At 42.6% G+C, this 17,008-nt stretch overlaps 2 protein-coding genes across 2 annotated transcripts in view; one reads left to right on the plus strand and one right to left on the minus strand.

Moving 5' to 3' along the window:
* Positions 1-6,964: 6,964 nt before the first annotated feature.
* On the minus strand, positions 6,965-10,727 carry glula (glutamate-ammonia ligase (glutamine synthase) a). The gene is made up of 7 exons (XM_033637562.2): positions 10,590-10,727; positions 9,721-9,908; positions 9,468-9,629; positions 8,619-8,765; positions 8,408-8,535; positions 8,116-8,315; positions 6,965-8,008 (listed from the first exon to the last, which is right to left on the minus strand). The coding sequence occupies exons 2-7, from the start codon at positions 9,884-9,886 to the stop codon at positions 7,696-7,698; spliced, it is 1,116 nt and encodes a 371-aa protein (XP_033493453.1). The 5' UTR covers positions 9,887-9,908; positions 10,590-10,727; the 3' UTR covers positions 6,965-7,695.
* A 4,162-nt stretch (positions 10,728-14,889) lies between these two features.
* pbx1a (pre-B-cell leukemia homeobox 1a) overlaps positions 14,890-17,008 on the plus strand; it is a 105,740-nt gene continuing 103,621 nt past the window's right edge. Inside the window, exon 1 of the mRNA XM_078173359.1 lies at positions 14,890-14,911. The gene's annotated coding sequence lies outside the window, so the exon portion shown is untranslated. The remainder of the gene's footprint in view (positions 14,912-17,008) is intronic.

Below are 17,008 nucleotides of genomic sequence, written 5' to 3' on the forward strand. Positions count from 1 at the left end.
AGTATTCTCTTAAGTAGGATTTTGAAAGCAGGGCTTTTATTTATAATGGAGTTTTTTTACATTGATGTATTGATGCTTTTATTCAAGTGAAGGACCTTTGACCTCTGCCCTTCCCTGACGTTGGAGTGTTTCTCTGCAGAGCAGTGGAGTCAGAGGGCCCTTTAATCTCTGATTGTTGTTGCAGTAAGATATAGTGACTCCTCCTGTTAATTGTTAGTAAGCCTGAGGGTAATTGAGTAAACTTTACATGACGCACTAAACACTATGAATGTTGCATAAGTGGTAGATCGTCAATGTCATTCAACTTTTTACTTAGAAAAGGTGTGTACTGCTGTGACTAACACTGAGAGTGGGTGTGAGGAAGGGAGCTTCTGGCATTCAGGAATTTATGGCTGACTCATGTGAAGGTGGTGTTGCTCATTACACGTCTGTTTGGCAGAAGTGTCCATTTACTGCTGAAGTTAACCCAGAACGTTGACCTGTTTGTGGGTCAATCTTTTAAGCAAACAGGCTTACTATAATAGCTGCCATATGAGAGGCAGCTGTTGGCTCGCTGCTGCATAAACATGACTTTCTCCTGCTGAAAACCCCATCATGCTCTCATCTTATACTCATAAATAAATACTTACATTACTACATTGTTTTATACTTGATTGGTATATACACCTTTTATTTTTGTGTATGAAACAAAGAAAGCTTAATTTTACAAAGTTTTACAAGATTGTTTATTAACTTTTTTTAATAGAAAATACATAAATCTTCTTAATCATATGTGATCAGACTTCAGCTTTTATGTGATTGAATCCGGGATATATTTGTATTTTATTTTAAAGGTACACTAGGCGGGACTGTCGGTTACCGTTTGTAAGCACTGATGTCCTTGCTTATAGACTCCCTGCTAGTAGAAGCAACGCTGAAGGACTGTCGCTGGAGCCGCTCTTTTCCCAGTGAATGGTAAGTTCAGTGTCTGCCCGGTTAGCACAAGCTAACAGCAGCAGATGTTAAATGGTCCAAAGAAAATCACACTGATGCTGAAACGGTTCAACTCTGTCGTTAAACCCCTTAATAATTGTTAGGTGATGTTAGTGTGATGCTAATGTGGGATTTATACTTCTGCGTTGAATCAACGCTGCACATATGGCGTAGGCTTTGCATCGACGTAGAGCCTATGCTGTAGGCTACCCTACACCGTAGCCTGACATGCACCTCTCTAGAAATATAACTACACATCACGGCGATGCAGACCTCCTGTCTATTTTTGTAAGCTGAAACCATTTCCCGCAGTGGAAACAAAGCTTTTATTTACTTAAATTTCACAGATAAGAAACAATAATTTGTGAAGACAATAAAGTCTCCACAAAATAGCATTTTAAGTCTTCAGCGTCATTTATCCTTCAAGGATTTATCCTGGCTTCATATGAGTGAAGGAAGTCTCCACTCGTCACTAGGCTTGTGCTAATAACGTTAGCATGTTGTATTTGTTTGGAAAACGTGTAAAGTATGCGACAGTTGTTTTGTCAGTGAACCTTGTGAGTTGTAATGGAGCTGAAATGCTGCTGTTGTCCCTGGCTTCATATGAGTAGAGGAAAAGTCTGCTAGCCGCTAGGCTAATTTATACAATGGAAAATGCCATAGGCTTGTGCTAATCATATTAGCATGTTGTATTTGTGGAGAAAATGTGTCCAGCAAAAGACAAGTGCTTTGTCTGTGAATGCTGCGAGTTATAGTGAAGCTGATTTGTGTACTTGTGTTTGAAATTGTCTCTATTAAGCCATGTTTAATGTGTGTTTAATGTGTGCTTTAATTCATTTTACAGCACTTCACAGAAACCCGACTGCCAACCAGTGTTTTGGAGGTGTAACTGCAGAAGGACACAGACACACCACGGAACAAGTATAAATGCTCACAACAGCATAGGCCACATGCGTAGGCTATGGTGTAGGCTCTGCATAGAGCTGATGCACATGTATAAATCCTGCCTAACAGTTAGCTCTGTCGCCAGTAAGTGTACAGCACAATAAACCTCCTGCCAGTTCAAAACAACAACACGTTTTATTTTTGCAAACAGAAATTGTGTACGTTTTTATTTGCATACAGAGCGAGGAAGTGAAATATGGTCAGTGGTCATGTGGTCAATCAAGACACATGTGGAGACGTATTTTAATACCAGGTGTGATCAGACAGAGTTGGAGCTTTCCACATGCGATCAGATCACCCAAGATGCATGGCACATGCTGCTTACAGTCACTTACACTTTTTATAAAGCCCCGACCGCACCTGAGTGCTGTGCAGCTACACGCCCATAAACGTCCCGAGCACAGAGATTAAGAAGTAAATATGTACAAATATGTACAGGCAGAGGGCAAGGTCTCTGCAGAAAACACACTGCCACACTCTTCTAGTGGGTCATAAGGGATTATTGAGAGGGATTACCTCTATATGAGCCTATACATAGTTTTTTAGGACAATCTTTCATTGTAAATCTTTAAATTGTTTTGTGCATTTTCATATTTTCTGTCTTTATACTGTCGGCTGCTGCAGTGATCCAGTGTCTCTTTCATATTATATCACTTTCTGAATTTGATAGAGTTTCACTGGACCGATATAAGGACAGAGCATACGAGCACAAGCTTTTCTTCTGTTAGGACATGCATGTGATTCGCGTGCCTCATTAGGAAATGGAAAATTACACAGAAAGTGGACTTGTGGGGGTGTATAGGTCATCCTTTGTTTTGTGTGTTAAAGAAGGGACAACCCCTGCAGATAAATCAGCAGGAGGGTTTCGGGGGAGGGGAGCACTTCTCCTTGTGAGTTTAGCGTCACAAGGGTTCTGGCATCTGGCCATTCACCCTGCCAACTATTCAAGTCATGGAAGTGTGGACTGTTTGAACTCTGCTGAAACTGAGCAGAGCTGTGTGTGACTGGAACAGTTTGTGAACTAAAATGTCAAAAGCTTAGTTGATTATAAATTCTCTATTTGTTTTCCTCCCAGGAGTAATGCATGAGAGCGAATTAAGAATCTTTAAGGCAGAAATGTAGCACAAAAAAGCTTCTTAGCAATGCTGGATGCTTGTACAAGCGAGAGTTAACTCATGCAAAGAAATTAAATGCAGAAAGTAGGTCAGGTATGGCACCACCTTTCTCCACTTGGCCATTATAATCCTTAATGCCTTAATTGTGGAAATTACTGTGGTTTACAAATTACTGAGCAGATGTCTGTTGTTTACTCCACATTCACAGCGTTGTTACTTGGAGAAACAGGCTGTAAACATTTCAGACACGATCTTTGTTTCCTATAAAACTATTTACCCTGCTACACTGCAAAATAAACAACATGCTCCTCTGCTCTGACTATGCTGCTGTCTGGCAGAAACAAAGGCAGACAACTGTGCCTGCGCTGCAGCAGTACAGTCAAAACTGTGTCACTGTGTCATACGTAATAGCGTAACCAATCACGGCGCAGGTAAGCCTGAGTAGCTGAAGGGGGATCTCGCATTAGCCCAATCACACCAGAGAGCTCAGCCAATCAGGAGACCTCTAGCTGTGGCACAACATCTGTCCGTGTAAAAACACCAAACCGTGTGAGTGTGTGACCGCACCAAGTAAACATGCAGCAGCTTGTTATTCTCTGCCGCTGCAGACAGCGCCATTTAGGCACATGTGTTCCAAGAGCTCGTGTGAGCACGTGTGATCAGCTTCCTCCTGAGTGTAAATGCATGTGAGAGTGACTGTTTCGTGCATGTCTGGGAGAGGGATCTGCAAGAAAGGCTGTTCTCAGAAAACAAGATGAGGTTATTGATGAAATCATATAATCAGCAACATGTGTGTCACTGTTGTTTAAAATCATTCAAACCCCCTTCAGATAATGTTCAAACTCATCCCACTGTCTCTGTCTGTCCTTAATAGGATTATTCATGCTTCTTGCCAAGAAATGAGCCCTGAGACAACTTTGTCCTCCGCTGACATTTCCTCTCCATATCTTGCAGTTTCCTTATGCAGTATTTTGCACTGAACAACACGCGCACTTTTCATTTCTGAGCTGCTTTGCACATTTCATCATCCCTTCATCCTTTTGCTGCTTTAATGCAGAGTTCCCTTCCTGTGTTGCACACTGTAGAAGGAAGAGCCAGTACTGGTTTGAACTAGTATGATGTGTTACACAACAACAGAGCACAAGTGAGGAGAGTCTCACTGTACATGCACTGCCACGATGATAGATGCTCCGTGCATGTGATGTGTCTCTTGGAGGTCCATGTGCTGTTATTACTTCAGATCAGTGAAACATCAGTCATTATTTTTATAGCTTGTAAAAACTGTAAAAAGTTGGAGGGTATTTGCACAGCCCGGCGCCACAGTGTGAGTGCATGCTAACTGACTAGTATCTTAACGTTGACGTAAGCCAGGGGGGTTTATTGTGCAGCTCCATTTCATGTGTTTTTTTCCCCCTCCTTACATAACGTGTTTTTTTTTCTTCTCCCACTCCACACAAGAACCACCACGATCCAGCCTGTACATTCCGGTGGTTGTCATAGCAACAGGGCAGCATCCCTCTCCATCCTTTGTCCAGTGTCTCCCCATCGTTTGAGCTTCCCAGGCAGAGGGCGGTTTGGATTCTGCATGCAAATCGAAGCCCCCCTAATTGAGCTTCGGAGCGAGGAAGTGGAAGGAAGCTGAGACGGTGACTGAATGCTATTAGGTGCTTTTCACAGATCGTGGCGAGGTGATAAACTCCCCACATCCTGTGACGGCATTTAACACTCTAGTATTGAATAAGAGCAGATCCATACGGTGTTCTGTCGAGCACATAAATGGTTGGAGGAGGTGATTGAGGTTAGTGGCCTTTTGGTAATGTTGAAGATATCCACATGGTCAAAGGGATAAAAAAAATTGGCACAGGTGGGATGGCTGGGTAGGTTGGGAAAAGGATATTGTGTCCCTGTTTGCCTCTGGGAATGTAGGAAGTTTCACTGGGTGTAATGGGCTGCAATGCAGTGTGTGGGCCAGTTTAATTCCCCTGCAATTGTGTGCAGCAGTCAGTGGATGGAGGTTTGGATTTCACTCTGTTTTGTTTTTGTTTTGGTGCATGGTAAGAATTAGTGCATGTGTGTGGGAGGGTGTTGAACTGCATTTTCTCCACTACTCTCCTGCTGTACCACCCAACAGCTTCTGCATGAATGTAGGCAGAAATAGAAGAATGGATAGAGAGTATTTCCCTGTTGTAGTTGCTGATTGACTTGGAATTCTCTTTATTCCATGTAAAGTCTTAAAACCTTGCTGTTTCCTGATACTTTTTAAGCTGTGAAACTTTTTACTTGAAAACCTGACAGAAATTCTAGGAAACTGCAAAGGCAGACTCAAAACAAAGCTAAAGAGGTGATGGGGTTTCAGATTCAGCCTAGAAAAAAAACAACCAAAACAAAGTTTGAGTACATGTGTTGGCTCCAGGCCAGCCAACTTCCCCTGAAAAACGAATGAACCTGCCCTCGACTTTATGATTGGTTAACTTGTTCCTGGCAAAGCCAATCACTGAGCAGACTCACGTGCTGTTGTGAGGGCCAGCGGGATGTAGGGGAAAGGTCTCGGAGCAAACTTTTGTTGTCCTTCCCCCGAGTCGGGAGAGGACATTAGAAGTAAATGTTTATGTCCTGTGAAATGAGGATGTTGTGTGGTTCCTGCGAAGACGTTTGGTTGAAGCGTCTCTCTGTTCAGTCGCTGAAGAAACAAAGAACTTCTTCACCTTATGTTTATATCCATAAAAGGTCTGACTCCAAAGTTTTTCCCGAGGACAGCTTAGACTAAAATACTGCTGAATAGGCAGATATGTTCTCAACAGGCTGCAAAGCTCAGTCACAGATGTCATGTGCAGGCACTATAAATATGCTGAGTTAGTTAGAAAACAGTTACACTTTGTCTGTATTTGGATTTTAATGTCAAAAATGCAACTAAGAAATATATCCTTCCCTTTTGGTAGAAATTCACTCAACATCCAGAAGTCCCACACAGCTGAACTAAGTTATACCCTAGTAAAGTGTATTTCTGCCTTGCCAGCCTGCTTGTCTGGTTTGTTTTTTTAGTTAATAACAGGATCCAAACGAGTTGACTTCCCAGCCACAACAGCCAGGTGCTGTGTAGTTTATGACACAGCACTTCTGGGAATACTGTCTACAGGCTGTTGTTGCAGTCAAGGAATATAATAACTGTCTCGTGAGTACACCAGTTTCCAGTTACTTCCCACAGGCTCCTAAAAACCCACCAGAACAAAGCTGCCGTTGAGCTGCTGCCAAGATATCAGCCAGACTGAAACATCAGAACATTTGGCAAAAGCAAACATGGCCAGAGAGCCTCTACTAGAGTTACCTCGAGGTGCATTTCAATTCACTTTGCTGTTTTGTTTTTTTTTTTCTAAATGTTTACTGCTGTCAGTAAAAGTCACCAACTGTTTTAACAGCTTTTACAAATGTGAGCGTTTATATTTTAGACTGGAGAGCAGCTTGAACTGTTCCTGCGGCCAACTAGGAAGTCCTGTTGATGAATTAATTAGTGTTCACAAGAGTCTTCAGACGAAGTAGTTGTGGAAATTAGCACCATTTTTATGGGATGTCTGCTCCATCATTATCAATTAATGTGTTGAGACAGCTTTGAGCTCCAGACTCCTGAGTGTTGATCTCAATTTCTATGAATCACCCAGTCTTTCAGTTAGCTTAGCCTAGAGACTAGAAGCAAAGGGAAACAGCTCGCCTGGCTCTGCCTAAAGGTAACAAAACTGGTTTACCAGCATGTTCAGCAAACTTTAAGGTGCCGTTTTCCCTCTTTATGCCAAACTAAGCTAACTGGCTGCCAGCTGTAATGTTATTTATCGCTCAGAGTGGTAGCGATATTTCCTAACTCTTGGCAAGAAAGCAAATAAGCCCATTTCCCAAAAGTACACCTTTTAAGTCTTGAAGTCAAGAGTCGTACAGCCATGTTGTGATAAAAATAAAAGTTTTAAATGTATCAATAAAAAACACTTGGTCCAGTAAACGTGATGTTTTACCAAATCAGGTGCATTACAATATCGCAGTTAACAAAAGGATAAAACTCCTTGAGGAAATCTACAAATGGCATTATGGACAAATCCACCACATTTGAACAACAAACATCTGGGTACAGACATCTACAAAGTGTACCATACAAGTTGACCCAGTGTGTCAAAATCTGGAGACATCAAACATTTGCCATTTAAAAAATAGACACTTCATAAAATCAAAGAATTAGTAACATTGAAGACTGGATACTTGAAAAGGCAGGTCAACATATATTAACAGTACATGAACTAGTCAAGATTTATTAAGTTACACATGCTGTCCAGCCTTAGCAGCTCTACTCTTCAGTGTCCATGTGTGCTTTTAGTTCATTTCAGTCAACGACAGACAGAAAGGGAAAGAGATGACATGGGCTATAAAACAGTGTTACAAAAGCAGATCCCTTCTAAAGATGAGGGGAAAGACGTACCCTGCCATTACCAGCGTATAACTACCAAGGATATCATTACCTTGTCATGTTTAAGTTGACCAGCCAACTTTAAGCCATTAAAATGCAGGTTAAAAATCATCTCAATGGGAGAGAGAGAGAGAAAAAAAAAAAAAAAACACAGTACTAGTTTAAAGAAAAGATAAAGTCAGGAGGGCAGTGGGAGTCAGTCATTGAGTTGTGGATTTAGTAATCCGTAGGTTCATCTCCCTCCTCGCCCAGCAAACAGGTGCGGATCAGGGCCTCGGTCACAGCATACGGGTCGCAGTTGGCCGACGGGCGGCGGTCCTCGAAGTAGCCCTTCTTGTCCTGGCCCACGTTACGAGGAATGCGGATGCTGGCGCCACGGTTGGCCACGCCTGCGGAGAATTCGTTGATGTTTGAGGTTTCGTGGTGGCCGGTGAGACGGCGGGCGTTGTCGAGCCCCCCTTTGGGGTCATAGGCACGGATGTGATAGCTGTGCCTCTTCCCAAGCTTCTCGATGGAATCTTCAATAGCTCTGAAAGCAGAAACGACACCATTCTTGTCAGAAAACTTTAAAAATCATTCATGGAAAAACACCACATTATCAGTCAATTCAACCTCCATGATGCCTCTGACACTCACTTTAATCCACCGTCTTCCCTCATCTCTTTTGTGCTAAAGTTTGTATGGCAGCCAGCACCGTTCCAGTTGCCAGGGATTGGCTTGGGGTCAAACGAGGCAACAACGCCAAAATCTTCACAGACCCGGTGCAAGATGAAGCGCGCCACCCAGAGATGATCACCCATGTTAATCCCTTCACAAGGTCCAACCTGGAACTCCCACTGAAAACACAAAAACATTACATATTTAACTGACTGATTACACCATCAAACCATCTGTAGAGTCCAAACATGGATTAGGATTTTGTCGTTACCTGAGCAGGCATCACTTCTGCGTTTGTACCACAGATCTCAACTCCAGCATACAGACAAGCTCTGTAATGGGCCTCCACTATATCTCTGCCATAGGCTTTGTCAGCTCCCACGCCACAGTAGTATGGACCTATAAATACGTTGATTATTAAACGAACCATCTGGACATGTATTCATGTTTCTGTGCAGGAAAACTTCAAACTAGCTGCTTACCTTGTGGCCCGGGGAAACCGTTAGATGGCCAGCCAAAGGGGTGTCCGTCTGTGCCCAGGATGGTGTACTCCTGCTCCATGCCAAACCAGGGATGCTGGTCATCCACCATGGTCATCACCTTATTGCATGTGATTCGGAGGTTGGTTTCTGCAAGAGAAGTCAAATCAGGTTACGAGGGCTGGTTTTGCAATGCACCTTCAGTGTCATCTCAACAGCAAGAAAAATTATAGGAGCAGTAATTTAGAATCCAACATGAAGGGTTGCTTTAGGGCTATGAAAGTGTGGGATGTCCCCTCAAGACAACACTGTAAACTATATGAATGCTAGGTTACAAGTTGCTTTACTGATGCATCCATCACTTCGAAACATACAAGCTTCAACTTCTAAATGCATGCATCAGTGTGCACATAAAAAATGAGTGCACAATGTTAATTTGTGCTTGCATGCAACTGTGTGCCATATTTTTCTCCCTACAAGGAAATCAAGGAGGTTTAGTCTTTCAACATTTAAATAGTTTGATGGGAACCACAGTGGGTGGCCTCGTTCAAGTCAGATTAAATGTTTGTTTTATTCAGCATATTAAGATAAAGTGATAGCGACTACATTTTTTCTTGGGCATAACCCACACCAGTCTCCCTATAAAGTAATGTCCCGCCCACCCTGCACTGTCAGACCAATCAAATCTAACTCAAGTTAATTCAGCATACTCCTATAACTGTAACATTCTATTTTATTTTTTGGTTTTCTGTCATATTATATTTATTTTGCAGAGTTTAAATTAGTTGCCATGTCTGTTACATTAATGCAAATCATTCCAAGATAAGATGTGCAGAGTCTGAGCTTTGTTACCTGCAGGTTTGCGGTTGTACTTGAGCACTTCACACAGCACCAGCTTGTTGGGGTCTTTGCGGAATGGATCCCGGAACATGGCGGCAGGAATCAGATACATGTCGCTGTTGGAGCCTTCAGACTGGTAGGTACTGGAGCCATCAAAGTTCCACTCAGGTAGATCTGCAAGAGGAGGAGAAGGGCTGCTAGATTAAACACACTGCAAAGGTTTAAGGGTTGATTATTATGAGTGCAGATTGTGGAGGCTGCTTACCTTCGATGCTTTTGGGCTCGAAATCCAGCGTCCTGGTTTTGCAGCGGAGCCCTTCTCCGGTTCCATCAATCCAAATATACATGGCTTGGACTTTATCGCCCTGAGGGAGCTCCATGTACTGCTGCTTCACAGCTTTACTCAATGTGGCGCTGGCGGACGTGGCCATCTTATTTCCTACTATAACACACCTGAGGATAAGAGGAGCAGAGGAGAGGAGAGCAGGTATGAGACCTCGGTGCGCTCTGGATCACATGTTGCGTAACAGGGTTTGGGGAGGGGGGTGAGGGACGCATAGGAGGACACAAAAACAGCACCATTGTTTTTTTCTTCCAGAAAGGAGAAGGGATGCAAAAACGCGCTGAGGATGTAAAAGAAGCCACATCTCCAGTCTTTTCCACCCCTCTCCAGTTTGGAAACAAAGGGAGAAGCCGCTTGGCACCGCATGTGCATGACTATTAAGACTGGATCTAACGAGGCAGGCTGACTGCTCTCAAAGGAAACCACAATACAAAGCAACAAGCACACAAATTGGGCAAAAACCTATCGTTTACTGTACACCCTGTTGCCGTTACGCCTGTTGTAGCCATGGTTACAATAGTTTCTGCCACGCAGTGAGGCAATATTACATCATGGGCTTCCTCGTTGTGATCCATCACTTACTATCTATAACCTTACGCCTTATTTCAGCACAAGACTCATACATGTAAGAGACTAAATTAAAAGCTGGAGCCACTGCAGTGAGATTAAAGCCCATTAAAATAAGAGTTCATTGTCTCAAGTCTGAAACAATGAAAAGTCTGGTACAGTCAGCTGAGCTCCTTCCTCACTAAGATCAAGTTAAAAAAGTCAGGAATAAGAGTTATAATTACCTGGATGAACGAGGAAATTGAAATAAAAACTAAAGGACTGGCAGGTCCAATGTCTTCTTGTGAGATGTTTCGCTAGTGGCTCTCTCATTCTCCGGTACCGAGACTCCGGGATCCGTGCACATTTATAAGAGCAGGAACTGGGACGTCGCGTCTTTGATTGGTCGGAGGGACGCTAGTGTGTTTACTCCAAGGCTGATTGAAGGCACATGCAGCCCGATCATTGGACAGGCTGCACACGGAGCCGCACCGCCCTCTAGCAGGAGCTGGGCCGCGTGTTTCTCAGTGAGTGCGTGCCCATGCACTCCTCTCTGTGTGTTTGTGTGTGTGTGTGCATCCTCATCCTCACAGATTCAATCCGAGGAGATACAATTAACACAAAAACAGGAAAGTGTGAATGATGATGTGATGGAGGCCTTTGGGATCACGTGTTTTCCTTGTGGGAGACGGACTCGACCATGTGGGACAAAATGTACAAAACACACAGGTAGTTCTTAGTGCAAGGCGCCACCGTGTGGGAGAATTAAGATACTGCCTGAGTGTACTGGTTTTAATGGGAGAGGTTATGTAATCCCAGCAAGAAATATCGCCTGGTTCAGACCAGTTTTGCCCTGGATGCCCACGTGAGCAAATTATGTGTAGAATGAATCCATAATAATCGCCATAACAATGCAGAGGTCTGTTCCACTTCTTCTCTGTAGCATACTTGATTATTGAGTGTGCATCATAAATAAGATGCTTTGGTTTATTAATAGCATAATCACCACACTTTATTGTTCTGATATATTTGCCTAGTGTTCCTAGTGTGTCATGGACACTTAATTAGGTGCACCTGTTCAACTGCTCCATAGCTAATCACATGGTAGCGACACAATGCATTTAGGCATGTAGACATGGTGAAGATGACCTGCTGGAGTTCAAACTGAGCATAAGAATGAGAAAAACAGGTGATTTAAGTGACTTTGAACTTGGCATGGTTGTTGGTGCCAAACGGGCTGGTCTTTCATGCACAACCATCTCTAAGGTTTACAGAGGATGGTCTCAAAAAGAGAAAATATCCAGTGAGCGGCAGTTTTCTGGGTGAAAATGCCTTGTTGATGCCAGAGGTCAGAGGAGAATGACCAGACTGGTTCAAGATGATAGAAAGGCAACAGTAACTCAAATAACCACTGGTTACAACCAAGGTCTGCAGAAGACCATCTCTGAAGCAACAACACATCCAACCTTGAAGCAGATGGGCTACAGCAGCAGAAGACCACACCAGGTGCCACTCCTGTCAGCTAACAACAGGAAACTGAGGCTACAGTTCACACAGGCTCACCAAAACTGGACAATAGAAGATTGGAAAAACGTTGCCTGGTCTGATGAGTCTGGATTTCATGAAAGCATGGATCCATCCTGCCTTGTATCAACGGTTCAGGCTGCTGCTGGTGGTGTAATAGTGTGGGGGAGATTTTCTTAGTACCAACTGAGCATGGTTTAAACACCACAGCCTACCTGAGTATTGTTGCTGAGCGTGTCCATCCCTTTATGACCACAGTGTACCCATCTTCTGATGGATACTTCCAGCAGGATAACACACCATGTCACAAAGCTCACATCATCTCAAACTGGTTTCTTGAACATGACAATGAGTTCACTGTACTCCAATGGCCTCCACAGTCACCAGATCTCAGTCCAATAGAGCACCTTTGGGATGTGGTGGAACAGGAGATTCACTTCATGGATGTGCAGCTGACAAATCTGCAGCGAATGTGTGATGTCATCATGTCAGTATGGACCAAAATCTCTGAGGAATGTTTCTTGTTGAATCTGTGCCACCAAGAATTAAGACAGTTCTGAAGGCAAAAGGGGTCCAACCCAGTACTAGCAAGATGTACCTGTTCCCAAGCCGAGTCCCCATGGACTGAGCTACTTCTGCCCCACATCAAAGCCATACTTTGAGGGTGAGTTAGCTGAAAATCAGACATATTGTTGAAGTAGCACTTATTTTTCTTTCATCCTTCCACCTTCATTTCAGGCTGTGCAGCTTTTGTTCAGTAACTGTGAATGTTTTCAGAGTGTAAGCTACTTGTAACGCTACTTCTTTACACTTCAAGTGAGGGAAACATTTGAAGACTTTGTTATTTACAGGTAATTTTGCAATGGTTTTACTGGTCTGGCCCACTTGCGACCAAATTGGCCTGTATGTGGCCTACAGTATGAACTAAAATGAGTTTGACACCCCTGCTCTATAGGATGTAGGAAAAGAACCTTCAAAACTTGAAGGGGCTTTTGAGATGGCAGATATGCTAACCTCAGCTAGGCTAGGCTTGTAAACTTTTAGCAGGAGTACATGTAAATTAATGTTAACTGCTATTACTTTTTTCATGGTTGTATTTAGCTTCTGCCTTACATAATTATGAAAACAGGGGTTGAATAAAATTGATTTTTCAGTTACAGAGAACAGCTAGGAGGAGTAGGAGAATATAGCTTTAGCTAAAGCTAGCTGTGGCTATCCCAGCTGCCATGCTAGCTTGTGTTTAAGTGTATAGCTTTTACATTGTTTTGTAGCTTTAATGTTACAAATGTTCATCTGAATGTACAGTAAACAATATAGCTATACACATACATGGCACAATAATATTGTATATGGTAAAATAAATGTCACAAAGCAAAGCTAAAATGTCCATTTTGACTCAGTATGTAATGTTACTGCTTCTTGGCTTTGTAGGGCAGTGCAGATGGTCGACATTTTAAAGGGAAAAACAACATAAAGTGTCTAAATGAGGTGTTAGGACACAGCAAGCCTCCGTAACAGCTTCACTGCTGTAGGGACGAACACCATTTTCCTGAGAGACATTTCCTCATTTGGTGTTTTGATGATTTGGTGATGGAGAGTGCTGTTTAACACATGGGTCCAGAATTGTTCATAGGTGTTCAGCTGGGTTGAGATGTGGTCGTGAAGGCCGTAGCATATGATTCCCAACATTCCCTGTGTGTGTGGACATTGTCATCCCAGAGAATAGACTTCCACCAGGGTAGAAATGCTTATGATTGCTCAGAATAATGTCACATGGGTTTGCAGTGAGCTTTCCCTCCAAGGGGACAAGTGTTTTCAGTTTCCCAGCTCTCAGAGGTGATGCAACATGCAAAGAAAACATTCTTGTTCTAGTTCATTTCATAAGATTACTGTGCCTACATGCAAGCATTGTGAGTTGATGGTATCAGCTGGCAGGGAAACTGATGTAGTTGGGAAAGCACTGTCCCTATTGGATACCTCCTGTGGGTGCAAAGCAACCTGAAATGACCTCAGGGCCAATGAGCATGAAGACGTCGCCTCAGGCTTTATTCCTCAAGACACCCACTGACCTCGTGGCATTAAGCTTGCTTCAACCTTTAGATAACTTCAAGCAAAGATGGTGCTGTAGGGAGGCATGAATGAACAGGTCTGCTTTTGGGGTTTCCGTGGATAAAGATGAGGAGACATTGTAGAAATTCTTCCCAGGATCATCTGCTGATACACTGGCTGGCGCTTCTTATGATGACCGTCTTTGGGCCGCGGGCTAAAATACCATGCTGCACCATATGGGACTGTGGGAAGCAGCTGAACACGTCTTTGAACCTACTTCTACAGACAGAAGGTGTCCCCACCAGAGCTCTGCAGCAGGCTCTGGACAAGAATGTTGTTGCAGGGTATCTTGTTGTGTTTTGTTGTGAATCATTAGAGGCAGAAATTAACCACAACTGCAAACATGTTTCTCATCAGCCTGCGGCCCTCCGGCAATGTTATGCCCTGGATTCAAACTAGTGAGCAGGAAGCTTGTCAGGGGAAGTCAGCAATAAAATATTTGTAGTAATACTTGTTTAACAGAGTGTATCATGCATGAAACACTGAAACACAACTGCATTGTCCTCCTTTGGCATTTACTGGTATTGGTATTCACTGTGAATACATCCAATGCTGTGCTCTTGAAACTTTTGTGTTTTGTTTGGATTGCCTTTTTTTAAAAAAAAAAAAAATCAGGATGACAAAAGTGTCCTCACTACTGTGACTGGTAATTATAACTGCATCACTGACACACTGAAAACACTGTATTACATCACAAAACGATCCTCCTGAGCTACCCTCTCCTTTGCCTTTCAGTGGATGTACAGCGCCACCTGATGGACTTAGGAGCAGGAGCAGCTCCAGACCAGCAGATGAAGATGAGGAGGAAGAGCAGGCTCTGCTTCAAGCTTGCTGTGGCAACACTAACACTGAACAGTTCAGGAGACCGGACTTTTATTACACCTGGAGGACCTGAGAAGGGAAGGGTCCCTCAACCTGATGTATACAAACACAAGTAAGACCAAAAAGTCAAATTACAGTAGCTTCAGTTTTCAGTTGAAATCATATTTGTATTTATTTTTCACAAAGTTTGACAATATGTAATCATAATATTAGTGAGAATATTTCCTCAATATTTATTAATATCATGCCAAGCCACATACTTGAACATTTATTTTCAGCTTTGGAAATAATCTTAACCCACTTAGTTATCTAAAACCACTTGCTATGGCGTGATTGTATTTCCATATTTAGGCTAAACGCAATCGAAAGCTCTGGGTAAAACTAATAAGTACACTTTGAGTCAAGATTATATACACGCAAAACTAAAAATTAAATGGCTCACTTCTTTCTTTACATTGTTTTTATATAAAATTTGCTTTAAATGGTAACAACATGACCATATCATCACCATATGATTACGCAAAAAGTCATCAAATTAACACATTAATTCTTAGCTGAGCCCTGACAGTGAATATATTGTTTTATTTTCGTATGACCTTCTGTTTGTTCAAGTCTGCAAACCTCAGATCACATCTCAGCTGGGGAAAATGGTCAAATATTAACTTTAGTTCCCCAAAGTATCAGGTTGTGTTCCCGGTGGATGATGAAATCACAGCCCATGTTAAGTGACTCGCCGTTCTCACACAAAAACATGTTGAGTTTTACACATCTTAGTCATTGTCACATTTGCCTGAAGGCACCACGCAAGCTGCTGCGCCAGTCTGTGGTGAGCTGTCTGTGAAATGTGGCCTAATGCAGAAAGAGGACACCACAAGTCACAGAAGGGTCGTGACAGGGACGTGCATAAATGTGGAGAGTTCTCACCAGTTTGACCAGTTTTACCTTTGGTGTTCTACCAGACTGTTTCCTCCAGATGTATTTTGGGGAGATACTTGGGTCCTGATAAACGCACCTTATCTCATATGAGAAGATGGTCAACGACAAAGTGATAACAGTTGAATTTGTTATCAATAACCTGTCCTTGACCAGGCGTGGAATTTTCTTTGCCAGTGGTGCCAGTGTCAGGACAGCTGGTATTGTTTTCACCTTGTGAGTCTGTGTGTGTGTCATTGTGGCACAATGTGATCTGGAGACATCAAATGTAGCAAGAACTACATTTTGAGTACTTTTCATTACATGTCCGCAGAAAGATTTTGTCACCTTTAGCGTCCCGACCATACAAGATGCAGTCATGAAACTTTGCAGGTGTGTAGCTGAGATCTAAGTGAAGGCTGAGTTTGAAGATGAATGTGGTCAAAGCAAGGAGGCCGGAAGTAGGGCAGTAGGAAGTAGGGAAGGGGCTCTCCATTTTTACATCCCTGGCTCACACTTGTTTTAAATCACTGTTGACTGTATTGTGGCTTGAGTGATCCTATTGCAAGACAGTCTCTTTTTTATTATGATTTGGTTCAGTTTTTGACAGATGAATATATTTTTATATATTCTAGTATATTCTTAAAATACAAGATAATGAGACTTTGTTAAGGAAAAAAAGCTGAATTTCTGGACTCCATCATTGTCCCTGGCTGATAACAAACATTAGGAACTAAGGGACTGTGTGAAAATTACTATAAGGGGAGGGTCCTTAGAAAAAGGTAGAGGATATTCTATTTTTGTTTTTGCTGAAGGGTGGGGAGTTTGAAATATTTTACAGGAAGGTCTTTTAATGTATCTTTTTATTTCACTCTTGTGTGATTTCCTTGTTAAATTTAAGATAATTGCAATTTTATGCCACACAGTTCAAAAACGTTTGTTTGTGTTTTAAAAAAACAAAGTAATAGTTAACCTTTCAGCTTGTTTTCACTGCCAGCTTGATGTTTTGTCAGGCCAACAACTTTATGATCAAATGTTATCAACCCAGTCCACTACAATGTTGTCGAAATCCGGCACTTGGGCAGTGAAGAAATGATGAAAAAAGCCGTCTTTTAACGTCGGCATGTTACACGGCCAGTCACCGTTATGGTTTAAATGCTCTTGGTGGCATCTGGGGGAAACATGGTGGGACAAGAATGAAAGTTAAGGTGGTGAAAGTCCAAGTAGAGTGAGTTGGAGATGTGGTGGATGGGTTCAACAAACACCAACCTTCACACCGGGAGAGCGGTGTTCGCAC

The sequence above is a fragment of the Epinephelus lanceolatus genome, chromosome 12 (genome assembly GCF_041903045.1).
Source record: "Epinephelus lanceolatus isolate andai-2023 chromosome 12, ASM4190304v1, whole genome shotgun sequence".
Lineage (NCBI taxonomy): Eukaryota > Metazoa > Chordata > Actinopteri > Perciformes > Serranidae > Epinephelus > Epinephelus lanceolatus.